Source organism: Ailuropoda melanoleuca, chromosome 14 (assembly GCF_002007445.2).
Source record: "Ailuropoda melanoleuca isolate Jingjing chromosome 14, ASM200744v2, whole genome shotgun sequence".
In the NCBI taxonomy this organism is placed as follows: domain Eukaryota; kingdom Metazoa; phylum Chordata; class Mammalia; order Carnivora; family Ursidae; genus Ailuropoda; species Ailuropoda melanoleuca.
The window spans coordinates 12015330-12041640 of NC_048231.1; the positions used below are offsets into that span (position 1 = coordinate 12015330).

The 26311-nt window shown below is 48.9% G+C and overlaps 1 protein-coding gene across 5 annotated transcripts in view; it reads right to left on the reverse strand.

Moving 5' to 3' along the window:
* Nucleotides 1-546: 546 nt before the first annotated feature.
* Nucleotides 547-26311, reverse strand: part of MAP3K9 (mitogen-activated protein kinase kinase kinase 9) — a 70374-nt gene continuing 44609 nt past the window's right edge. For 4 of the 5 annotated variants that reach the window (XM_034642519.1, XM_034642523.1, XM_034642522.1 and 1 more), the window contains 9 exons: nucleotides 17824-17972; nucleotides 16732-16907; nucleotides 12209-12449; nucleotides 10627-10749; nucleotides 9149-9302; nucleotides 6651-6719; nucleotides 5140-5252; nucleotides 3405-4208; nucleotides 547-2095 (listed from right to left, as the gene is read on the reverse strand). In XM_034642519.1, coding sequence (XP_034498410.1) covers nucleotides 1611-2095; nucleotides 3405-4208; nucleotides 5140-5252; nucleotides 6651-6719; nucleotides 9149-9302; nucleotides 10627-10749; nucleotides 12209-12449; nucleotides 16732-16907; nucleotides 17824-17972 — 2314 coding nt within the window. In that variant the 3' untranslated portion in view covers nucleotides 547-1610. The remainder of the gene's footprint in view (nucleotides 2096-3404; nucleotides 4209-5139; nucleotides 5253-6650; nucleotides 6720-9148; nucleotides 9303-10626; nucleotides 10750-12208; nucleotides 12450-16731; nucleotides 16908-17823; nucleotides 17973-26311) is intronic. The other variant, XM_034642520.1, reaches the window with a different exon arrangement.

A 26311-nucleotide genomic window follows, 5' to 3' on the forward strand; every position in this document is an offset into this window, starting at 1 on the left:
TGGCAGTCTGCGGGCTGTCCTATGACACTTCCAGGGAACTATTCTGTGAGAGAGGACAGTGAAGCAACATCTGGAGGGGAGAGGAGCACGGCCTATAGCTCCGCTCCCTATCAAGTTTGTGTGTGTGTCCCGCACAAAGAGAACTGTTCACACTTGACACAGGAGGCCTCAGGGTAAGGGGAAAAGTGAAGGTACACAGGAGAAAGCTCCAGAAGCAACTCAACATTCAAGTTAAGGAAACACATTCCAGAAAGGTCGAGGTTGGCCTCTGCTCTCCTTCCACCCCAGCTCAGGGTCCAGAGCGCAGCAGCAGGGGCCGCTGTGTACAGAGACAAGAGGCCGTGGTCAGTCTGCACGGCCTGGGGCTCAGAGCTTGCTGCACACTGGGGGCTCTCTAAGCACCTTACAAACATCATGGCCTCACCGTATCCGTTTGCAGAAGGTACTACTAAGGCTCCGTTGTCCTTCAAGGGCATCCCAGAAAACGCATGGCCCGGCTGCGAAGAAATCCGCAGCGGTCCAGCTCCCAGTGTCTGGGGGCCCCCACCCCACCCCCCCCATGCTCTTTTGGAGCAGTGCCAAGTCTCTACCAACCACACATAAGCTGAAGTCCACAGATCCCGGGGATGAGAGGAAAGAACAAGGGAAGGCAGACCACATAAAGAGCAGACAACAAAACAGACAGACACAGGAACTTTGTCTCTGATTCAGAACTGGCACTGGTGAGTGAGTCTCCCAAGAAACGATCCCTGGGATTGAGCATGGTTGTGGCAGAAACTGGTCTGGCCGCGTCCAGACCCCAGGTAGGAGATGGATGCCATCAACAGGTGCTGGTTTCTGCCCGGATTTGCATGTTTCCAAAAGGAACAAGGACAGACTCTGTGAGCCTCTTGGCTGCCACTAGACTCTGGGTTTCCTCCTCCTCCTCCTCCCCCCAGTTCTCACTGAGGCAGGTCCCCTTACCCCTGCGAGGCTCAAATTAATCAGGGGGGCGCCTGGAATTGCAGGCAGGTAAGTGCCAGGTCCGTCAACTCCTGCGCCCCACACCAGGCACCGTGCCTTCCGTCCTCCGGCTGGCACGTAAGGGCTGAGGACATGGAAAAGCTCCTATCTCACCCCAAATGAGATTCTGATTTGTGGGTGTCGGGGAAGAATGTGGAAGAGGAACAAAATCAATCGTGGAGTATCCAATACTGGTGTTTGGGAAGGCGAAACTCAGGGCTAACAAAAGGACTACAGGACAGGCTCTGGGCTTCCCTGGGGGGCTGAGGAGAGGGAGCAGCAGACAGATTTGGCTGAGTGACCCTGCAGGGTCACCCTAAAGGCGAGGAAGACTGTGGAGGGTGGGGGACATGCACGCACCCCTCCCTCCCCTACACAGCCAGAGCTGATGGCCACAGCCCCTTCCAGTGGACATGGGTAGAAAGGCCCTGCAGGGCACGGGACCCTCTGAAGTGGCCCTGCGTCCACCCCTTCCATCTTCAAAGTGCATTATCAGTGCAAGAAGTAGGGCTGGATTTCAGGGGGTCCAACTCTGAGAAAGGGCTGTGCCAGCCTGCTCCCCCGATCTCCTCCTGCTTCCCCCTTGGCCGCCCCCAACCCTTTTCACGCTAAGACCAGAACTCTTGCTGAATCTCATATGGGGCAGGCCTGTGTGTGTTCAGTCCAGCTCTGCACAGCGGCACAGTGCTGTCCTGACTCTGGCCCTCTGCGTCCAGATCCAGAAGCGTCCGCTCGGCAGAAGGCAGCGGCCCCGCTTGGAACGGGAGCAGGGCCGGAAGTCCGGGCCGTTCCTCCACAGTGCTGCTGCTGCTAGCAAAGCAGGAGTCCAGGTTGCTGGGCGTCTCCGTGCTGGAGCTGTTGGCTGGGGAGGCGCTACGGGCATGGCTGGGGGACACGAACCACCAAGGGTCCAGCCGCTGCCGGTTGGCAGAAGGACGCGGCCGAGGCAGAAACTCCAGGGTCTTGGGTCTCTCCAAGGTGGAGTCCTGCTGTGTGTTCCAGCGCCTTGGGGTTGGGGGAAAGACCACATTGGGGTCAGGGAGACGGGGGAATTCACCAGGGTCTCGGCTGGGGCTGGGGGTTTTCAACATTCCTGGTCAAAGAGACAAAGGGAGAAGCATCAGATGACAGCACCACGTTTCTGGGCCAGGTATAAACCGCTCCCTCCCCACAGCTGCCATGTCCCCAGTCACTTGGACTAACCCAAGTAACAAATATTGAATGAGCACCTACTCTGTACAGGGCAGTGTACTGGGAGGCACTGGGGATACAGCAGTGAACCAGAAGGCTATGATCACTGTATCTGATAATAAAAATAATCGTGGGACATACGGAGGTCACTTCTGTGATGAAAGAGCTTAAGGCAGGACTGTGCTCCACAGGCCACCCTGTGTTGGCGAATAAAGCTTTAATGTAACACGGCCACACCTACTGCTTCCTCTCCCGCTACAGCAGCCGTGTGGAGTAGTTACAACAGAGACCATGGGACCCCCAAAGCCTAAAACATTTACTATCTGGCCCTTTACCAAGTAAGTTTGCTGACCCCTGACGTAAGGAAGCGTCTGTTTATTCCCAGTTCATGCAGTGAATAAACATGTGAGGCAGGAACAAATCGAGGTATCAAAACTCTAAAGATGAATCGTAAGGTCTCTTCCCAAAGAGACACACATCGGAGTCCAATAAAGAAAATCTAAAGAGGGGAGGAGCAAGCTGAAGGGGAAAGCACAATTGTCATTTACACTCAAATATCACTGAAATCTCAACTGCTATCTCATCTTCCCCTGGGAGCAGTTTCAGAGCCAGTCTTAGGTCTCTAGGGAGGAGGGGATGGTGGTGGGAGCGACCTAGGTTACGTATGCCCTGGTGGCTGGTGTCAGACAGAGAAGGCGGCCATACTGGCAATTCGTCTGGACCCCTCTCCGCGTCCGGGGTCAGGCATGAGTCAGGGATGAGTGGTGTCGGGCAGGACGCACAGGAGGAAGCTTGCCTGTGGGTATGTCTGTACTAAGCGGTAATGGCAGGCAGGAGCCCAGCCACATGGCACCAAATACCCGTCCTGTGTGCGGTACGGCCTTCGTTCTGGGAACCTCAGTCTCCACCTCCAGGAGCAAGCGGAGCGCGGCTCCTGGCCCACCCGAGCCCTGCCAGCACGGCACTGCGCGCTCCGAGACCCAGGGCCTGAATTCCACGGGAACCCTGGCTCTGATGCTTGCTAGAACCTGCCTGTCTTCTGCAACTGAGGCACAGGATGGAGAGAAGGCAGCCAGCCTGGCCGCCGCTCCAGCCTCAGGGCGGCATGTCCTGTGAGCTGAGTCAGGAGGAATGGCACTCACTCCAGTATTGCCGCTCCTGGGGGAGGTACAAAGGCAGGAAAGAGAAAAGAGGAGGAGGACCGGACTCACCTGCTCCAGGGCTGGGGCTCAAGCCATTGCTGGAGGGGCTCCTGCTGGCGAGGAGAGCCGCTGGCTTGAGGGCCCCGTCAGAAGGAGTCCGCCGGTGACCACTGGGCTGCGCGGGGGCCGTCAGGGTGACGTGGGTGGGAGTCAGGGACTGGTTAGGGTCTCGTTTGAAGCGCTCCACTCGGACGTTGACCAGGGGGTTGTGGGTGCAAGGGCTCAGCGGGGGGGCCTCGACCGGACTGACAGGCATCTCGTACACCACGATCTCATCACTGTCCGAGCGCAGCAGGGAGCGGGTGGAGTTGCACTCCGAGATGGAGGAGAGAGAAAGCAGCGTTAGGGAGGCAGAGGGGTCTCCTAGCAACAGCATGGGCTCCTCCTTCTTGAAGAGCTTCCGGGATGGGGGGCTGGTGCTCCGGCGAGGACGGCTGGCCCTCTGGAAAAGACCCTCGCGCCTCTTCTTCTCCTCCCGGGCTGGTGGCTCAGGCTCCTCCGGGGGAAGCAGCTGGCACTTGCCAGCTTCCAGCAGGTCAAACCCTAGGCCTGTGGCTGCGAGAACAGCCCCGCAGCCGAGCAGAGCCACCTCGCAACGGCGGTGGTGGGTGCCACCCCGCTTGAGGCTGTTGGTGGGCGTCAGCTGCGGGGTACTGGTGGCTGAGTTGACCGGGGTGGGCTCCTCGTGGACTCCATCGCTGGAGGGGCCCTCTCCATCCTCCCCACGAGGGAATGGGATACAGAGGTAGGACTGGTTGGGTGAATGCTGTAGGCGACTCTCCCCACTCCTCGGGCCTTCGCTGTCCTCATCCTCTGTGAAGATGAGAGGAAGGGAGGGCAAGCAGCAAATGGAATGAAGCAGCAAGAGGAAGAATCTCGTCCTTCTCCCCAGCCCTGGGCCTCCTGGCGGAGCGTCAGGAACGCAAAGGTCAAGAGTCTCACGGTCGGGATAAGGAAGTGGGCATCGAACCCACAGGGCTTAGCCCTCCACACTCAACTGTGACCAACACAAGGAAATCACTCTCCATTCCAGAGCTTCTTTTCGTGTTTTCAGAAAAGGAAATCTGCTACTTTTCAACTTCTTTCATCGGGACCCTCAACACAAGAGGTGAGTTTCCCAGAACAGTGGGTAGAACAGAAACATTCCTAATTTTTTGCACCTTAAACTTGGAAGGGATCTTGAATTTCTAGGATGGCCCAGAGACCTGTCTTAAGACCACTCCACATGTGAAGGTGCATTTACTCTATAAATGGACCTACGAAGACCTTGGAAATCTTCAGAGAGAAGGGGACATACTACCTGAGAGAGAGCCTGGAGAAGACCTTACCTGTTCAGCAATCACAGGCCACTGGAAAGCTTCCTTGGAGAAAGATCACAGTGCCTTCCACCACCACCTCCTGTTTTGCAGACTCCCCACGTCAGGATACAAAGGAAAGTGACCCCGCAAAGGGAATTGCCTGATTCAAGGTCTCACCCTCCGCACTGCCCTAAGGAGACTATACCTGGCTCCTCGGGATAGGAGGCCAAGGGCAGGTCCCATGGCAGCAGTAGGAAGAAACTGTGATTTGGGAAGCTTCGATGAATTGGGAGTAGAGCAAGCCAAGAGGGAATAGGGTGGGGGCCCAGGAGTTGGGTAAAGAGGAGACAACCCCCATGAAGGGGAACTAGGGGTCCTGAAACAGTCCCAGAAGCTTGGCCAAAATTTCCCTGAGGGAACAGCGACAGGACAAAGGCAATGCTCACCTATCTCCATAAGGCTGGTGAACCCTGGCAGGGCTGGGCTACTCCTCGGGCCCTTCCCCAGGTTGGGGGCACTGGACGACCACTGTTTGTATCCATCTACCAGGGACTTGAGGCTAAATAGGAGGAAACGAAGAAGTTGTGAGAACTGGTTACTTCCCTTACTCCACCCTCACCTCCACGGGCCTGTGCAAATGTCTCTCCCTGTGTGCTTAATTCCACCAAAGCCCAAGAGCCTTGGGGTACAGGCAGCAAACATTACTGAGTCCCCTTGCATCACAAACAGAAGTGCACATGATCTAGGAAAGGAAAAGCAGTGCATGAACCCACCCCTCCACATGCTGCTATGGGGCCGGGGAAAGATCTAGCAGGCAGGCTGGCAGGAGGACAGGAAGAATGAGGACTGCCCAGCTCTGCCAGGGTCTTGCCTGAGCCCATCTTCTGGGAGAGGCCGTCACTCCAGGACACTGTCTACAGCGCGGTGCTGACCTCAGGGACACCACAATGCCAGGCAAGCCCCGGGCAGACGAGCCAGCAAACACGGACAGCCAGGCTACTCCACTCAGACCGTTTCTCCACTCCTTCCAAGCTTACGGCATGCTTAGGCAACTTTCAAAGCCAGCCACTTTTTAAAAACAAAAAACAGCCAACAAAGCTGCACCAACCCAGTGCACTTTGGGACAGACCTATGTGGGGAGCTCATAACACTGTACTCGAGCCCCTGGTCTGTCTGGGAACGGAGAGGAAAAGGGCAGGAGCTTGCTTTCAAATCCCTGTGATGCACTCACACCCTCAAGCCAGTAACTCTGAGGATCCTGACGGGGTACCCTCCCACCCCCTCATACGATGGGGGAATCAGAGGCCTAGAAGCACTGGTCTTTTCTCTAACGGACAATAAAGAGGGAAGACTGAGGTAATCTGTGGGTTATCGTTGCCTTGGAAATACCAGGATTATAATCAGAGGTGGCTCTCATTTTAGGGCCAGAAAAAGCTATTCAAATAAAGCCCACCCTTCCCAGTCCATCCTGAGGGAGAGAGAAGGACCTATGTTTCCCCTCATTTCAGATCTCTGTTTCAAGTGCTATCAGAAATACCAGCAAATTCGGGTACATTCCAGCCACCAGTGGTTTCCACCAAAATACACAGAGATAAGCATCTCCTAAACCCCCAGTCTGGGACTTCTAACTGATAATCTTCTAACATCACCTCCAGCTCTGTGTTCAAGGGAATCCTGATTAGCATAGTCAAGGCCAGTGCTAAAGACGAAAGGATAAATCGCCTTGGATCGTCCCCCTATAACTAAGGGTGCCAGGAGAATCCCAACAACAGGAGTGGTCAGGGAAAGTCAGACCAACACAGGAAGCTCCCAGGGTGCACGAGGGTACCAAAGGAAAAAAGTCAGCACAGCCTTGGCAACAACGAGGCTCGATTCTACGGGGTGTGCCATGAGAACAAGGAAATGGAAGGGAGACTATTACGAACACATTCGATGGAAGGGTGAAGGTTAGACTCACCCCAGGTGGAAATGTGGAGATTCTGATGGGGTACTTAAACCATTAGCTTTCTCACGTCTCTGAGGGGATCTTCAATGAATAAAGAAAACGAGTAGTAGGCAACAGTGGGTACATCCAACTTAAGCCTCTCCCACATGGGAGCCCTCAAAGCTGGACTCCAGCTACGTGCCAGCTGCCCTCCTCTGGCCTGGTCAGCACAGCCCACACCATGCAGGAATCTCAACGTGGTGGCCCTGCTTGAGCTGCCACAGCCTCAGGACCTCCCAATCTGTGGGACAAAGGTCCCTGAGCCACCACAGCACAATGCACAGACCTCATGGATCCACAAATCCCAAGCTGTCTACAAGGCAGTACATATGTTCCCTCTGAGATACATACTATTTTTTGAAAGGATGGAGATGCAAATTCACTTGACATTACTAAATTCAATACAGCTTTTTGTTGTGACATATTTTCTTCCATTGATAGGGACTAAAATTAGAAATATGTCATACAGAGGCTCTCAAAAATGTCTGACATTAAAGAGGTCTTTACTGGATAATGAATGGAATATACTTCATTTCTTGAATAGGAACTGAGAATCATAAAAAATTAAGTCCTATTTTGAACGTGATAACAGTTTTGAGGGCAAATCTATGCAAGGGGGAAGAAAATGCCAAAATTAATATTTTGGAATGTGAAATGAAGTTAATTTACCAGCAAGACAAAAAATATCAGTGAAACAGAACTACTGGGATCCACAGGAAATCCTATCAGGTGAATCCTATCAGGAATCACATGAATGTCAGAAATACCAAGGGATTCAGGGTGACTGAGTTTCTCAGACCCACCTCAACCCTACTCTACCCCAGGGCTCAAAGGAAATCGAACAGAAAGCTCTTGCCCTACATAACCTCCCACGGCAGAGCAGTCTGCCATCCCTAGAGGGCCCATTCACCGAACTCTCACGGCGCTTAGGGAGTTGGCCCTAAATACCTAAATGTTCTTTTTCTTTCTTCCTTTTCCTTTTCTTTCCTCCTTCCCTTCCTTTCTTTGCTCTATTCCAAGGCATCTAGTGATTTATAAAGCCTGGCTTCAATCTGTTATACACCAAACTGATATTTTCACCTTCAGCTCAGATCTGACATGAGAAAACAGATTTTGGACCTGAAACCTTCTTAGTAGTCAAAGGAATCCCAGAGCCAGGAACAGGTCCAGGCACAAGCTCGGGAAAGTCACTGAAAAGGGAGAAGGGGGTTGCTGCTGCTTCTCACACTTAGAAAAGTCAAGAAACAGGATTCCAGGTTCTAACAGCAAGAATAAGAGCTATACGCCACTACGCTCATTCTTCAGGTGTGACACAGAAATCGTACGCGAAGCGCGGAGGGACCCTCAGACCAGTATTTACACAGGCTCACCACGAGCCAGCGGATCTTGTCCGCCCTTCCCAAGGAGGAACTTACAGAATCCTCGCATCAGCTCCACGAGGTGGGTGTTGACATAAGTCCTGTTTTACAGATGAGGACACCTAAGCCCACAGGGCGAGGCCTGGTGGGGCCAGGATTCACACCCAGGCGGTCTGGGGTCAGTGGTTACGCTTGCCACTGCTAACTACAGGGCAAGGGACTGGCCTCTGAAGAACCGGGACTTGAGACAATTTAACGTGGAAGCCACAGGAAGAACACAAGCACATCCAAGACACAAAGCTGGGTCTCGTGCTTTTCCCAGAGGAGGCGCTCACACCTGTCAGGGTGGCTTAAAAGATGTTCTGGTGGGCCCGTGATGTCATGAGCACTGGGTGTTAGAGAAGGCTGATGAATCGCTGAACTCTACCTCTGAAACTGTTCATTAATTGAACTTAAAAAAAAAAAAGTTCTGGTGGCCTTGGAGTTACATCTGAGTGCACTGACGACCAGGGCTGGATTATTCCGTCCATCCCTGCTTCGGCATAAGCCTCCAAGTCAAGAGAGTCTAGTAAGCCCTGCTCGTCCTTCTCTTTGCTCTGAGCGGACGTTTGAAGGGGAAGAGCCAGTTGGAGGCAGAACATCTGGCAGAACTGCTCATACTCTGTTACTGCTTGGTCTACCTGCTACTCTGAGTCAGACACCTGCAGGGGTCAGCAAACTATAACCGGGGCTAACTCCCGTCCACCGCCTGTGTTTATGACGTTCTACTGAACAAATACAGGCACGCTCCTTCATTTACGTGTCGCCTGTGGTCTATGGCTGCTTCGGCATGGCAGCACAGGGGCGGAGCAAAGGAGCTGCAAGAGAGATAATAGGACCCACAGGGCCTAAAACAGTTATTATCTGGCCCTTTACACAGAAAGTATGCTGAGGGCCGTCCTAGGGGAGGTTCCGGGGAGCAAGGAGATTGGAAAACCGTTGCAAAGAGCAAGAGGCTTGTAATTTCTCAGAAAGCAATGAAACGCACAACAGAGCAGAAGTATTTCACATCGTAGTTTTAAAAGGGAATACCCATCTTTAAGTGGAGAGACTCTCCTGCATTCTGGCTCTTACCCTTCATCTCCTGAGGCAAGCTCCTTCTGACCAAGCGTACTTGGCCCCCACGTCCGTCCTTTCTTCTTGGGGGCCTTCTTCTCGTCCTCCTCCCCTTCCTCTTTTGGGATGACTGAGCTCCGGCCCCAGGTTTTGCTGCTTTCACCTGGTGTCACTGTGAATAACAAAAGTTGGCTGGGATCTGGAAAAAAGATAGACAGAGTCCCCCCAAAACTAGCCTCTACCTCAATAGACACACACACACACACACACACACATATGGAGTTGCAGGGAAGAAGTCACACCTCCTCAAAAACTCTGTGCCCAAGTGGAGCCTTCAAGTCCTCAGGCACCAATCATGGAGCACTCTCAAAGTACCAAACATGGAAAAACTTCCCAGATTCTCCAATGCAAAGCTGGACTTAGGCCAGCCAGACATCAGAGTTCCAAACAGATCTGACTTAAGGAACTTGTTTTGTTGGGTGGAACTGGCCTGGGGGTGGGTAGGGAAGGTGGTAGGTAGGAAAGAGAAAAAGATAAGGGGGTGAGGAAGACTTGGAAGTGCAGAAAAGAGTTTTGGTAAGAAAGGAAGACAATGAGGAGCTCAAGACTATGGAGCAGGAAGTCGGGAGCAGGAGGGGGAGGGGAAGGAACAGGCCTAGAGAAATACAATAGACAAGAGAGGAGGAACGTTCTTCTGACATTGCTACCTTACAGCACAAGTTGAAACCCAAATGTTTCAGAGACTAGGCTTACATCATAAATGAGTGGATGGTTCCAGACACCAAAAAATAGGAGCTGAGGGGACTGAAGCAAAATACAGAGCATATGGAAGCCACCATCGCTTCCAGCCAACTGTGGCCACATGAAGGAAGGGAATCCACAGAAATGAAAGGATTTTTCAAGCACAGCCAGCTAGGGTTTGTTTTTTTGTTTTGTTTTTAAATGAAATCTCTATCTTTAAGTTAGGGAAATGACTCCATTCATACACACACGTGTGTGTGTAAATTCTTTTTAATAAACACTGTGGTCAAAACAAAATTGGTCCAGATTTGGCCTATCACAAAGTATTTGGCAAGTTTCCTTAGGACCTACACTTTGAAAACACCCTTCCCTGGGAAGCATGAACAAAAGAAAAACAACGATGCCCCAAATATGGCAGAGAGCACACAAGGCCCCCAGGCCAGGTACCATGCTATCTACATCACACACCAGTTTCCGAATTGCTTTGTAGTTCAGGAAAGATCCCATCAATACCCACAAACCCCTCTGCTGGTCTCTAAGGAAAAGCAGGGGAGGCAGGAGTATAAAGCTAATGGAGAGAGACAAGAAGGAGGGCTAAGGGTTTGCGTACATATGTGCATGTATATACACATTGCCGAGGACAGGCGGCAGAAGTTATGGATGGAGCAAGCCTGGGCCAGTCGGTGGCTGGACAGAGCAGGGGACAGATGCCCCTGGTGTGTTCTGGCCCCAACTAATTTGGGAAACAGTCTCACACTGGATGGCTCGAAGGCGAGGAATGATGGTGGGGCTCGCAGGAGGACTGGAGCGGCTGTTGACGAGACTCTTCCTTTTATCCATGGTGGGGGAGGCCTGAACCGTGAACTTGTGCTGGAAATCTGCTTGGGAAAAGACAGACACGTGTGTGCATTAGAATTTTCCATAACCCAGTTCCTATGAGAAAAGTGACATCTCCTGGCAAGCTTGAGGGACAGGCCCTGATTTCCTAAGAAGCCCCCTGTTTGCCTGGGAAACCTTCTCTCTCAGAATCATCTCTTTCTCCCCAAAGGTGGCAGGACAGCAAGACGAACGTATGAGGAGAAGGAAAATTCACTCTCCAAGTCAATCTCATCTACAGTGGACACTGGTGTAGCAATTACACATTTACGATAGTTTTCCTAAGATCATGAGACTTGCTGATTATTCTAGGAAATCTCACTTAAAATTCTGTTTCTTACAATCTATGAGGACAGGCCCCCTTTTCTCGGGGACCAAAGTGGGCAGACGGATACTCCTCACTAAGGGCAGCAAAGCAAGGAATAAGGACTAATCCTTGGTGGGAACCTAGGGAGGCAAGCGCCATGGGGCTAATGGGATGCTTTCCAAAGGCACTTACGGCACAGCATAAAGAAGGTAAGCCGTACAGCCCTGGATTTCTAAGTCCCAGGGTCCTCATCTATCAAGACGTGTAATCAACTGCTGAGCGTCTGCACCTGGGTCTCCCGACTAGACGTGGTCTCCCTGAAGGTGGGAGCTACTGTTTCCCTCTGAGCTTCCCCAGCACACGGCAGCAGGCTGCCATGCGCGGCACGCTCATGAGGGGCTCACAGACTCTGTGCTGCCTGGCCAGAAAAAATGTACAACAAGGACACTGGTAAACATGTCCCACAAACTCATCCACTGAATTTCACTGAATGAATTCCCTTGTCTGTACCGAAGCCATCATCCTGGTGCTTAAAATCCTCCGCTACCGTCCCTATGATGCCATTTTCCCTTGGTGTCCTTACCCCTCTACTGAGTTTGCTTCCCAGGACCTTACAGACTTGGAATACAATAAACACACACTTGAGTGCTCCCTTCCCTCCATGGGTCTATTACACCCCACAGATTGTAATTCCTAGTTTCCTATGACTTTGCATTTTCCCAAGGCTGAACATACTACAAATATACCTTTATTCACCCAAAGTGCTTCTGAAAGATTGTAGGTAAATCAAATTCCTACCCGCGAATCCTAGTCTCAACTGCCCGCAGAAAACTAGTTAGTTAAAGACACCCTGAGATGAGCTATTCTGCAGAGCCCGGAGTTCTCCCTGCAAGCCGCCAAGCTCTAGCAGTCTGGACACCTGCTGTCCGGTCCGCCTGTCGCCGGTCCGTCTTCCTTCCCGTTCTGTGGCTAGTCACACTCAAAATCTCCCCTGCAGTGGGGCAGCTTTGCCGCAGGCCAGTCTTGCTCCTGAACGGAGCGGCCCACCTGGAACCTGCTCCGTCCTGAGACCCAGCACATCCTGCCTCCGAGCCCGGTCCCCGGCTCCCCAAGGCCCCCTGCCCCCACCCCCCAGCAGGTCCCCGGCCACTGACCGGAAGGGAGGCTGATGCGGTTCCCATCCTTGAGCTTCAGCCGGCTCTTCCTGAACTTGCCCTTGCGTTTCTTCACCCGGGGCTTCTCCTGGCACAGCTGGTGGATGATGATGTTGAGCTCCCGCTCCAGGATGTCGATCTCCCGCTCGGCCAGCTCCTGCTCGCGGCGCCGCAGCAGCTCCTCCTGGGTCTTCTGCTGGAGCGCAGCCCGCGTCAGCTCCTCCTCCCAGGTGCGGAGCTCCTGCAGGGGCAGAAGCATGGCAGAGAAGAGGGGGTGCTCAGGGCAGGCGGGGAGGCCGAGGCCCTCGAGGGCCAGTGCTCCTATAATGCCCCCTACTCTCATTCCCAGGCAGAGGCTCAGGTCTCACAGTTGGCTGGTAAAGGAATCGCTGACCACCCCGGATGCCGGGGAGGGGCAGGCTCAGCCCAGCCACACTGAGGACACGGCTATGGCAGCCCTGGAGACAGGGGCTGAGCGTTTCTAGTTGCTCCTTGATTACTGATTAAAACTGCCTATGACTGGGAAAAAAAATGGGGGTCTGAGTTGAAAATATTATCACTTACTTAAATTTCACAGCCTTGGTTCTATTTTCATTTTTTCCATTATATAAAGGATGTTTTTTTAAACCAGAACCAACTTAATGTGATCTAGCTGAAAATGTGTCCACGATAAATGAATTGCCCTCCAGGTATCACCTAACATTAGAATAAAATTATATTTCCTAAGTGATTGTTCAAAAGGTAATGGGGCATGTCTTCTAAACCTCTATCTTGAAGGGCAACCATGTGCTCTGGAAGGATTGTGAGCAAAGAGAAGAAAAAACGCTTCCCGAAGTCTCTGCCAGGCACTTGCTCTAGCACCGCTGCTGTATTAGATGGGCAGAACCTCTCCCTTCCTCCCCTTTCCCTTTTGTACCCAGCACGGAGTTCCTGAGATGGGGTGGGGGAGGGGGGAGGTGTATGGAATCAGGAAACTGAACAGGTGCGTACAATGATCGATGGAATCTTACTATCAGCGCTGCTTACCCAGGGCCTAAGACTGGCCTGGGGTGGGATGAAGCAGTAAAATGTAAAAAAGTGGGGCATTTCTTCAATAAAGCAGCAAGAGCAACACTTTTGTGGTCGAAACTTAAAATTTCTCCATGGAATGTTCTACTCTAAGAAGTCATTCTAGACTAAAACAAAGTACTGCAGAAAGGGAGCCTAGGGCTAGAAAAAAGGATGTGAGCACATACTGGGGAGGCTGAGCAGCGAGCAGAGAACAGAAGAGAGAACAGGGACAAGAGGGGAATAAAATATTCTGATGTTAGGAACTTTTCATTCAACTTGCCCTCTACTCTCACGGGAGTATCAAAATTGATAATAAAAATTTAAAATAATAAAAGTAAATGGATAATAAAAGTCATAGAAAGGGTGTAAGTAAGAAAAGGACTAGCACCTTGAAAATTGTCTTTAATCAACTGGGTGGCTCAGTTGATTAAACGTCTGACTCTTGGTTTCGGCTTCAGTCACGATCTCAGGGTGGTGAGACTGAGCCTCACATCAGGCTCCGCACTGTGGAGCCTGCTTGGGATTCTCTCTCTCTCTCTCCCTCTGCCACCCCACTCCATCGCTCCCTCTCTTAAAAAAAAAAAAAAAAAAGAAAGAAAGAAAGGAAAAGAAAAAATTGTTTTGTATATGATGAGTGCTCAGTGTCAATGAATGACTGAGAAGGAAGGAGGGGAAGACAGAATTCAATTTTATAAATGCAATCCTTTACAGGAACCCAGATTCATCATTAAGTATCTGAGAGATGAGCCTGAACTTTTGAATGTCTCCTTTGATGAAATAAACCAAAAACAGATTCACTGTCATATGCCACCCCTCACCCCCAAAGCCTTGGCTCTCCTTGTTCCACTACTGTTTTCACCATCAAGAGAACAAAAACATGTAAGATTCAGAAAAATCATTCCTGGGGCGCCTGGGTGGCACAGCTGTTAAGCGTCTGCCTTCGGCTCAGGGCGTGATCCCGGTGTTATGGGATCGAGCCCCACATCAGGCTCTTCTGCTATGAGCCTTCTTTTTCCTCTCCCATTCCCCCTGCTTGTGTTCCCTCTCTCGCTGGCTGTCTCTATCTCTGTCGAATAAATAAAGAAAATCTTAAAAAATATATATATATTATAGAAAAATCATTCCTGGCTGGGTGATTTTGCTGATAGATGGGAAAGTTAAAAAGTTCAAGCTAATTTCAGCCTTCCTAAGTCTTCCTCTCCTACCTGCTCTTATCTAGGGGATGGTTTATGTTGTAGCCCCTTCCTTTGAGGGAACTCAGAACCCAGTCCAAAGACAAATCCATCATCACGATACCTGGAAGCAGTAAGTTGAGACAAACTGAGAATGAGCTGAACCACATGGGAAACCAGGACACTCACAGAATATTCGCCAATGGCACCATATATCAGCAAGACCCTCAAACACGGTGAGTCTCCTCCTCCTTGTGAAACACCCATTGGGGGATCAGCCTCCTAGTATGCAAATCACATCACCTGCATACAATGATGTAAGAAGCATCGCCCCAGAGAGAAAGGTCATTACCATCCCTCACCCTCACTTCCCCAACTAGGAGTCTTATAATGGACAGGCATCATAGCACAGTGGTTAAGAGCAAGGACTCTGGAACAAACCGCCTGAATCGTGGCCTGGGGCGAGTTACTGTGGGCATTATACGTAACATGGAGTCAACCGCACTAACATCACACAGTTGTTTACATAAGACAATTATGATCTTATTATGTAAGATTATGTAAGAATTCATATAAATCACTTCATAACAGAGCATGGCACATAGTACATGCCCTACGAATGTTAGCTCTTATGAGAACGGGTTTGGCTTCTCCTAGTAACTACCTATGACAAAACCCAAATTTCGTTTTTCTTACTGGCAGGTACCTTTATAATTTCATCAATCAAGAGAAAGAAAACCAAGAATCAAGTGATTCAACAACCTAAAGGACCAGCAACTCTAGGTTTCTTCTAGTTGGAACAGCATTAGCAACAGGAGCACCTTCTTCTTTTTTAAAGATTTTATTTATTTACTTATTTGAGAGAGAGAGAGAGAGAGAGAGAGAGAGAGCAGGAGCAGGGGGAGGGGCAGAGGGAGAGAGAGAAGCAGACTCCCTGATGAGTGGGGCTCGATCCCAGGACCCTGAAATCATGACCTGAGCCAAAGTTAGATGTTTAACTGACAGAGCCACCCAGGTGCCCCAGGAACACCCTCTTTCAATCATTCTGCCCAATAGTCAGTGTCGGTCCCCTCCCCCACCCAGGTCCCAAAAGATTTGTCCATTCCCCTGCGGAACACTCATTGACTTGCCAAATAGTACCAGGTTTAGGGTTGCTATGTGGCATAAAAAGGAGTTTAAATCTTCAAATCAGCTCCAGAAATAATTTTTAAGTCATTTGTTTAGGCAAACAATATTGGAGAGAAGATGGCTTTAGAATCAGAAGACCCAGGTTGAAGATTCTGTTTCCCCACTTACTGGCTGTGTGACAGGTCACTGACCCTTCGCCCTGAGATGAGAAAGACAGAAACACCTGCCCTCCTGGGGGCAGGCAGGGGCCATGAGACTCCTGGATAAAAAGGACGAAAGGTTCTTTCATCATCACATCTTTCAAGGGAAAGAACTGGGAAGCCATAAAGATGTACGCAATTTCAGCTACTGTTATTATGTGGCTTCCCAAATGCCCAGAGCGGACAATGAGGAGGGAAACAAGAAATTAACCAAGAGACACATGGACGCTGCTTGGGCCCCTAGCTGTAGCCCTTAGATCCAGCCTGGTCCCTGCGGTAGAAACAACATAAGTGCTTGTGATCTGCTTCCCCTCTGTGGACTCAGACTGCTCTCCAGACACCATGGGCCCAGAGAGGAGCCATGTAAGGAATGGCCACCAAAATGAAAGGCAGATGTCTAGTAAGCTAAGAGTATCTGAACTCCTCAGTCAGTTCGGGCTTGAGCCTTTTTCATAAAAACATGCAAAATACCATATAATTTCAGAACCACGGTGCTTTTAGCCCATCTGCTGTTTCTGATTCTGACACCAAAGACAGTGGCAGGATATGCTGGAAGGGTGCTCAGTGCTGAAGCGTCCCCATCTCAAGTTAACCCCCACTCTGGAAGTCCAGTACAGAGCCGAGAAACATTTCTAGAACCCTCTCATATTTTCTGCTGGTACCTGCCCCATGGTGCTCTTCCTCTGGTTTGGACAATGAAGTAGATACTCTGTGTGAAGAACTTTGAACTCATGACACCCCTACTTGTTCCTGCCAAATCCCAGGAAGAAAGAAAATGTCTCTAGTACTTCAGGTCACACCTGAGACCTGGAGAACTCTCCCTGTGTAAAGTCAGGAAGAAAAAGCTGCTCTGTTACCTCAAACTAAGCGGGAAGGTGTGGTTGTGTCAGAATCTGTCCAGAGGCCCCAGTGGGGAGGGCCCAGTGAGGAAGGCCCACTGATTCAATGCACGCCTTTTTCTTGTTTTATTTACCTTTTCTTTGGCCCTGAGTTGGTCAAACATCTCCTGAATCTCATGTTTCCAGTCATCCTGCAGGCAGTGGAAGGAGTCCTTGGGCATCTCAAAGAAGCCGGACTCCTCTATGGTAGTTAGCTGGTCCAGGATATTTGTGAAAGATGGTCGTGAATGAGGGTCAGGATTCCAGCAGTCTGCATGGAACACGAGAGCAGACAGAGAGCACGAATGGACAGAGACAAGCTAAGACAGAATATTATGTGACCTCATTTACCAGAAAACTCCCTCTCATTTTTCCTTCCAGAAACAGAAACACAGGGATTTCAGCAGCCACACACAGGGCTGGGGAGGTAAAGCAAGCTCACGATCATAAAGAATGAACGTGGAAATAACACGCAGCAGTTCTGCCCCCAAACGACTCTGCCTGCTGATTTACCATCAGAAAAGCAAGTCTGAAGAGCTTGGGCTCGACAACCAGGATTTACCATGTTCCTACACGATTCCAGTCCTGAGAGTGGTTAAGTAGACTTCGGACCTCAATTTCCCACAAACAAATGAGCAGCCTTCCCCACCTCAATGGGATGATGATAAGGCAAAGATAAAAAGGACTGGACTGGGTGTCGGGAAAAGTGAACTCTACCTATTCTCAGCTCAGACACTAGCTAACAGTGCACTTTGCCTCTCACAGTTTTGGATTTCTCACTCGGGGAATTACAGGGTTTGACCAGGTGACTTTTAGAGTTCCTTTCTTCTCAGACATTCTTCGTTTCTAGATGTAATACGCTCAGAGGTCCTGAAAATAAAAGCTGCCATATCTTCTCATTTTGTATTAAATAATAAAATACTGAAGTACTGGATAGCAGGCTTTAGTTACTAAGTTGAGTTCTACAGTCACTGGAGAGGGGCAGAAGGAGCACCTGTGACATCAGCGTAGCGGGTGCCCACATCATCTGAAAGTAGCTCTTCCAACCACCCCAGGATCCCTCCTTGACTGACTCGTACTTCATCTCCTCTCTCCGTAACGGACCCAGCAGAATTGTCTGAAATCTACCCAAGCGCTGCTAAGAAGGTAAACTTTCTCCAGTGTTGTGCCAGTCAGGGGTCACTTACCTTCCATGAGTTTGGCAAAAGGTTCTGGGCACGTAGAAGGAATGGGGAGGGCGAGCTTGTTCATGGCCACTCCATAAGCCACGGCTAAGCCATCGATTCCTCGGAAGGGCACCTCGCCAGTCAAGAGCTCCCAAAGCAGCACCCCATAGCTGAGGAGAGGAAGAAGACAGAAGCAATCTCAGATTGCCACAGATGCGACCTCACGGACAGAGCTCGCGGGGCCATTGGGAGCTAGCCACACGCTCTCTGCCACGGAGGGAGACCGACACAGCAGACGCACTAATGGGACACAGGCAGGAGACCAGGAAGCCGACCCACTAAAAGCAAAAGTTCTGGAGTTGGGCACACTTAGTGTCAAAGTCTTGTTCCTCAAACTCCCCATCTACAAAGTGTGAATAACAACTCCAGTCTCACAAGGATGTCGTGAGACTCACTGAGCGACTCTGAGGGTTGGAATCAGCGCTCCCCAGCCACAGCTCTTCTGTTGTCGTTACTGCTAACGTAAGACTCTGGAAGAAGAGGTCGCCTCCTAAGAATCCATTTTTTCCTGTTTTGAGAAAACTTCAGCTTTCGTCATAGATACATTCTGACCACCTACGACAAACAGATTTTGTCCTGTAACAGGTTTCTTGGAAGGCACACTAGATTGGACAGATCCCTGCCCCTGATCAGTTAACAGAGTCCTGTGTGTAATTCAAAGGGGAAAGTCACACAAGGGTGGCCTACATGGGAAGAGCGGAGCAGTAGGTCAGCTGTTAGGACCTCAGCTTCCTCCTGACCTTTCAAACCCACATGAAGAATTTCCTTTCACATGTCCTGTGAGTCAGAGAATGGGGAGCACAAAGCTCAGAATAATTATTCTACGAATTCACAATCAGAACAAGGCAAAATCACGTAGTGTCCAGTCCTTCCAGGAACAACAATCCTCCCAGGACAAGCAACCATAAGGCCACGAATAGTTCAAAGAGTGGCTCTCCTTGTATTTTCAACATAAACCTCAAATTTTTAAAAATACTCATCAGTAGTTTACAACCAACAAAGTCATGTTATTTTAAGACCGGGCTCAGCTGGTGGAGCAGGTGACTCTTGATGTCAGGGTCATGAATTCAAGTCCCACGTTGAGCACAGAGATTACTTAATGAAAAAAAAAAAGTAAGCCCAATACCTATTTCATCATGGTACTTTGTATGCACAAGGTGCCAAGACATTTATAACATCACCTTGAATCCCTACCATGAACCTGCAAGATAAATATTATCACTATTCTGCAGATGACAAAAGCAAGTTTCAGATAAGTTTAGGGCATACATGGAGTAAGTCATGGTGGACCTTGGAACAAGTCTCAATTCCTTCTCTCTAGAATCCCCTTCTACCACTTCTCTGCTTGGTAAACCCTAATCGTCTTTCAGGATCAAATTCAAATGCACCGTGGTGTACTTGTTCATTTTACACATCTACTAAAGATTTACTATGCGTCAAGCTCAGTGCTGGGCACTGGGATACAGGATACAGGTCTTGTCCACAAACAGACTAGTGAGAGGAACAGAAAAGACCATCAACTAGAACACAGAGGTGAGCCAAGAGAGATACCATGAGTGCACAAAGACACCCAGATGCGCTCCTGGCCAGACCAGGATGGAGGCAGGAGACAACTAACCTTGACTGCCAGGTAAAGGAAGACAGGGATTCAGAGACAGGGGTCAACATGTACAAGCCATGCCTTGCCCTCAAAGAATCCCAAGTGGCCTCACATGGCTTCAAAGAAAAGCAACAGGCCAACCAATGCACCAGGGCATCCCAGAAGATCCCTATAGATGGCCCCCCAGAGCGGTCTGGCCAGGATCCTTGGACAATGGCTTTTCCTTGGTGAGCCCTCCAAATACCATCACTTTATGTATCTCAACAACCAAAAAAAGCCTGGTAGACAGTTGCAGGTCTTGTCTTGGCAGTGAGCTGGATTTTAACCTGAGGCTGATGGCAACCATACCGGACACTTTAGGAAGCCTTCCCTGACACTCCTAGGTGTTATGGAACTCTTGTCTGGGCTGCCACGTATAGTAGTTATCTGTTTGCCAGCCTACGGGCTCTTCAAGGGCAGGGATAGTAGTTTAATCTTTGATTTCTCAGGGCCTCATACATAGTAGGGACTCATATAGTAAATGAGTTGGTGGGTGGGTGTGGGGAAAAGTGCATGGTCAGATGGTCCTGCAGGTTGCACTGTGGACCCTAGAGTAAGCCCCAAATACCAAGAATTCCACTATTATTCTTCCTGCCAAACTTTTACTGTGACTCGTCGAGACAGTGGTGGTGCTGGGCAGCGCTACCCAGTGACCTCCAAGAACTCTCAGCACTGCCGACGAGATTTCCAGCTCGCAGCACTCTCATCTTCATTTGTCTGCTCCTGGCATTACTGCCAACCTCCACTCTGGGCAATACAAACCCCAAGTCCCGAAGAACCCCTCTCTTCTATCTAGGCGAAGACGACTGGTGTCTGAGCCCTAACTACCTGGAAAGACAATAGAGTGTTTCAAAGATCTAAACCTGTGTCCTCTTTGTGTCCTTGCGACGCCTCTGGGATGGTTTCCATGGAGATGCCTCAGGCCACCTGGAAGAGGGAGGAGCTAGGGACTCCACCCCTCTCAGTTTGAAGGAGGGCAGCTCTGCTCTCGCCAGGCTTGTTTCTTCGTTCATCTGCATTTCGCTCCATTGGAAAGGCTCCACAACTAAGAGGAGCTGGTCAAATGCTGCTCAAGAAAGATTCAGACAGACTTGAGTCAAATGTCTACTTTACCACTCACAGCAATATGGCCCTGGGAAAGGAAGCTCCTTGGTTTTCTTCACCTGTGCAACAAAGACCACGCTTCTTACCTCACAGAATAACAGCAAGGGATAAATAACATAACTACTACTTCTCCAGAAGCTTCCATGTATGGCTAGTGAACGCTGTGTTTCCCCTTGGGAAGGGCCTGGAACAAGCAAGCATCTGGTGGGATCAGGGAAAGCCCGCAGTGTCGGCTGAGCACCTTGCTGAGGGACACCAGCATGCAGGCAAGAAGCCTTCTGGGAATGAGTGAACCAGTTTTCCTCTGCCAATGTTCCTCTTTATTTCTGTAACTGAAGGTGGTAATGTAAATGAAGCCTTGGTGTTCCTTTGGCAGGAATACAGTCCAAGAAAAGAACTAAAGAATCACACACTGGATGGGTCTGAGCCCCAGGGAGAGGTGGGCAGAAGAAGTCCACATGATTTACCTCAGGTCTGACCTACTCTAATGCCCTCCCAGGGCTGAGAGAAGATCAAGAGGCCCTTTCAAGACTGTGTGCAAGCAGCCCAAGTACCAGCTCCCCTGAAACTCTGCCTCAGCCCCTCCCCCAGCAGAGAGCCGCCAGCTCCCCCAGTGCTCTCGATGATTTCCCAGGAGCCCTTGCAACCTCGCCCCAAACCCTGGGGAATGCACCCTGTGTCAATAATTAACCACCTCCAGGGGTATGGTAATCCTTTCCAGCATTTGGTGGGTGGGGTCACAGGTCAGCGAGGGGTGTTCTGTGTTTTCAAAGTGAGGAAAAGCATCAGAGTGGCTAGCAGCCCAACCAAAGGCACAGCAAATCCACACCTGAGCTGGACTGGGATGATTTTTCTTATTAACCTATGTGGTCTCTAAGACACACACCCTGAAAGGAGAAGGTGTCCCTCGAATGGGCTTCTACACGTGGTAATCAGCTGTGACCCCACATTCCAGAAACCACACTGACTGTTCTAGGATCTTTGGCAAAGGGGCGCCTGGGTGGTGCAGTTGGTTAAGCATCTGACTCCTGATTTTGATTCCTGAGACGGAGCCCTAAGTTGGGCTCCGTCCTCAGCATGGAGTCTGCTTAAGACTCTCTCTCCCTCTTTCTCTAACCCCTCTCCTCTGCTCACTCTCTCTCTCTCTCTCTAAAATCAATCAGTCAATCTTTAAACAAATATCTTTGGCAAAGACAGTTGAACCATCACATGAGAAAACACTACATAAATTGTAAAGGAACATTACACTATTCTTGTTGCCAACTAGACCTCATTCAAAATGATTTATTAATATATGTAATATATACATGAACATATTGACACAATAAATATTTACTGATATGGTAATATGCTCATGCTATATTATATTCCAAAAGCAGCTTACGAAACAGAATGATCCCATTTTAAGGGATGGGTAGATGAGCATGTGAACAGAAATACATGTACCGTAATATTAATAGAGGTTATTCTTTTTTTTTTTTTTTAAGATTTTATTTATTTATTTGACAGAGACAGCCAGTGAGAGAGGGAACACAAGCAGGGGGAGTGGGAGAGGAAGAAGCAGGCTCCTAGCGGAGGAGCCTGATGTGGGGCTCGATCCCAGAACACTGGGATCACGCCCTGAGCCGAAGGCAGACGCTTAACGACTGCGCCCCCCAGGCGCCCCTAGAGGTTATTCATTAGAAGTGGGTAATGGGTGATTTCTTTTTCCCTTTTTTTTCCATCCATATTTTCTAATTTTTTTCATTTTACTTCTGTAATTTAAAAAACTTAAAATGCCTCTACTCCACCCCACACACACCAGGCAGGAAGTCATTACAGGAGACCACTAACCACTGCGCTCCCCACACAGCACCAGCAGCAGGAAAGGTTTCGTCAGCTACTCTTCCTGAGATGGTCTAAAACCAAGCAGATTAGGAAACGTATGAAGTTGAGGATCTGGGCCACTACCATCATATCCTCCATCACAGCATATGGAAGAGGCCCAGAGAACTACACACTCGAAAAGCAGCAAGACAAACTCAGCTGGCCTTGGGCACCCAGCACCAGCAGAGGCCGAGAGGCCCCAGACCCCAAGGAGTTCCAGGAGGGTGGGGGGTGGATGCAAGCTCAGCCTAGTACCTGGCACAGAGTTAGCATTCAACAAACAATTCCTGAATGAGTAAACGAATTATAAGTCAATTTGGGAATGAGCTTTGTCCAACTTCCTAGGCATGCTTGGGTCCCCTCTGGGACATCCTGCTGGGCCCCAGGCATGGTGGGCCAATCATCCTGGAAGAGGCGCCCAAAGTGCAGGAACAAGAGTATACCAACGACAACAGGGCTATAGGCACAAAGTTCCAAGAGACATAGCTAGTTTCTTTCTTTCTTTCTTTTTTTAAGATTTTATTTATTTATTTGACAGAGAGAGCGAGAGCACAAGCAGGCAGAGCAGCAGAGGGAAGGGAGAAGCAGACTCCCTGGAGCCTGATGCGGGGCTCGATTCCAGGACCCTGGGATCATGAAGTGAGCTGAAAGCAGGTTCTTAATGGACTGAGCCAGCCAGGCGCCCTGAGACATATCTAGTTCTAGTCACAGCTTTACCTCTACCACCTGGCGGAACTTAGGCAAGTGACTTAAACCATCTCAGCCTCTGTCACCTCATCTGTATAACAACGTCTTGTGAGGAACAAATGAGATAAAAAAAAGAGGCACAGCGTTTAGCACACAGCCTCGCTCATAAGCATTTGTGTAGGTGGTAAATACCATTACCAGGGTATGCATATTGTAAATATAGCAACGGGCACAAGATTTCCTCTGGTGAATGTACAAGATCACTTGGAGCCACTTAGGTAAGTAGGCTCGAGGAGGGTGGGATTAACGGCCCATCTGATGGGCTCCAATACACTGCTGCTTGCAGGAAATGCTGCAGCATGGAAGCTGACTGTGGCAAGTGGCTGACTGTCCCCCAAATCCATTCTCCCCTTCTTCCATAATAAGAGTTTTAGCTGGACACACAGTTATCCAGCTGGAGCCTACATTTGCCTCCCTCCTTTGGAGCCAAGTGTGTGCACATAACCGAGAGCACGCAATGGGTACGTACAGAAGACATGCGCACGACTTCTGCGTTGTCTCCAAATCAAAGACAAGCTGCTTGCCAATGGATAAGCTCTTTTTTCTCCGTTTCTGCAGAATATAATGCGGAACTAATAGTCACTCAGATGTAACCATTCAGACAAGAACAATGCACTGAGGGGCCCAGAACGAACCTGGGTTTCTTTTTCTTCTTCTTTTTTTGAGAGAGAGAGAGAGACAGAGAAAGCACACAAGCAGGGGAGGTGCAAAGGGAGAGGGAGAGAATCTCAAGCAGGCTCCATGCTCAGTGCAGAGCCTGACACAGAGCTTAATCTCACAATCCTGAGATCATGACCTGAGCCAAAACCAAGAGTCAGATGCTTAACAGACTTAGCCACTCAGGGGCCCCAAGAACCCTATATATGTTTCTTCCTATACATACATACCTATGATAAAGTTTAATTTATAAATTAAGCACAGTAAGAGATGAACAATATACTATAATAAAAGTTGTGAAAATATGCTCTCTCTCAAAATCTCACAGCTCTACACTCACCCTTCTTCTTGTGATGATGTGAGATGATAAGAAGTCTACGTGATGAGATGAAGTGAGGTGAATGATGTAAGCATTGTGACACAGAGTTAGGTATTCTGATGATAGGTCTGACCTTCCAGACCATGATTGACCGCGGGTAAATGAAACGATAAAAAAATAAAACCACTGATAAGCAGGGACTACTGTAGTCACAGGCAAAAAAATGAAGTTAAAGGTAACATAGGTATAAATATTCATAACCTTGGGCATGATTTCTTAAATATGACACCAAAAGCACAAGCAACCAGAGAAAAAAATAGATAAATTGGACTTCATCAAAATTAAAAATGTTTGTGTTTCAAAGAACACCATCAAGAAAGTAAAAAGAAAAAGACCCACAATAAGGGAGATAATATTTGCAGATCATGTATCTGATAAGGGACTTGTATTAAGGATATATAAAGAACTCTTTCAACTTAAAAAGAAGACGACAAATAACCCAATTTTAAAATAGGCAAAGGATGTGAATAGACATGTATCCAGAAAAGATATACAAATGGCCAATAAGCACATGGAAAGGTGCTCAACATGAGTAGTCATTACAGAAACAACCAAGACTCCAATGAGATGCCACTGCATATCTAACAGGACAGCAATATAATAGACATATAATAGCAAGTGTTGAGAGGATGGAGAGAAATCAGAACCCTCCTATGTTGCTAATGAAAATGGAAAATGATATAGCTGTGGTAAAAAAATATTTTGGTGGTTCCTCAGAAAGTTAAACAGAATTACCACATGGCTTGGCAAATCCATTCCCAGGTATATACTCAAGAGAACTGAAGATATGTTGACACAAAAGCTTGTATAAAAATGTCCACAACGGCCTTATTCACAACTGCCAAAAAGTGGAAACAATTCAAATGTCCAGCAACTTATGAATGGATAAACAAATTTCCATACAACGGAACATTATTCCGCTACAAACAGGAACAGAGTTCTGACTCAAGCTACAACGTGGATGAACCTTGAAAATGTGATAAAAGAAGCCAGTCACTAAGACCACATATTGTATGATTCCATGTATATGAAATGTCTACAACAGGCAAACCCACAGAGACAGAAAGTAAATTAGTAGTTGCTGGGGGTAGGGGGAGGCAGGTTCAGGAAGGACTACTAATAGGCACTGGGTTTCTTGTGGTGTGATAAAAATATTCTGGAAACAGCAGTTGTAGTGGTTGGAATGGTAACCCTAAAATGATATGTCCATGTCCTATACTCAGAATCCTTATGTGGAACAGAATCTCCCCTCAATTCTCTGCACGGAGTGTAGCCCTTCTAATACTGATGTCAGACTTCGGGCCTCCAGACTGCAAATGTCCATTGTTTAAAGCCACCAGGTCTGTGGTAATTTGTTACAGTGGCCCTAGCAATTAAACAATGGTGATTTATACAAATTTGGTAAATTACCACAAAGCATTGACTTATACATTTTAAAGGGTGAACTTTATAATTAAGATCTCAATAAAGCTGTTACTTAAAATACACACTCAGGGTGCCTGGATGGCTCAGTCGGTTAAACATCCGACTCTTGACTTTAGTTCAGGTCATGATCTCAGGGTCGTGAGACTGAGCCCTGCCTCGGGCTCCACACTCAGCACAGAGTCTGCTTGTGATTCTTCCCCCCTTTGTCTCCCTCCCTCTCCCCCCTACTCATGTGTGCTTTCTCTCTCTTTCTCTCAAATAAATAAAATCTTATTTTACCATATACACACACAAGCTCACTGTACAACTCAGCAGGAAGAAACAACTTCATGGGCCAAGTACAATGATAACGTATAGTCCTTTCTTTTGGCATACCACGTGACGTTACTATGGCTCAGCCATGACGATGCACTCTGAAGAAGCTCATCCTCCCACCAGTGAGGACAAGATTTTTATTAATTAATTTATTTATTTATTGAAGACAAGGTTTTTAGATCCATGTCCTTATGACCTATTGGGCTGATATTTACTAGGGGGGTGATTGGTCTAATCTGTGACCCTGAGGTTCTGGGTATCTGCTTAAGACCCATCTTTTCCCATTTCTATATCACTGTTCAACAGATAGAGCCCTG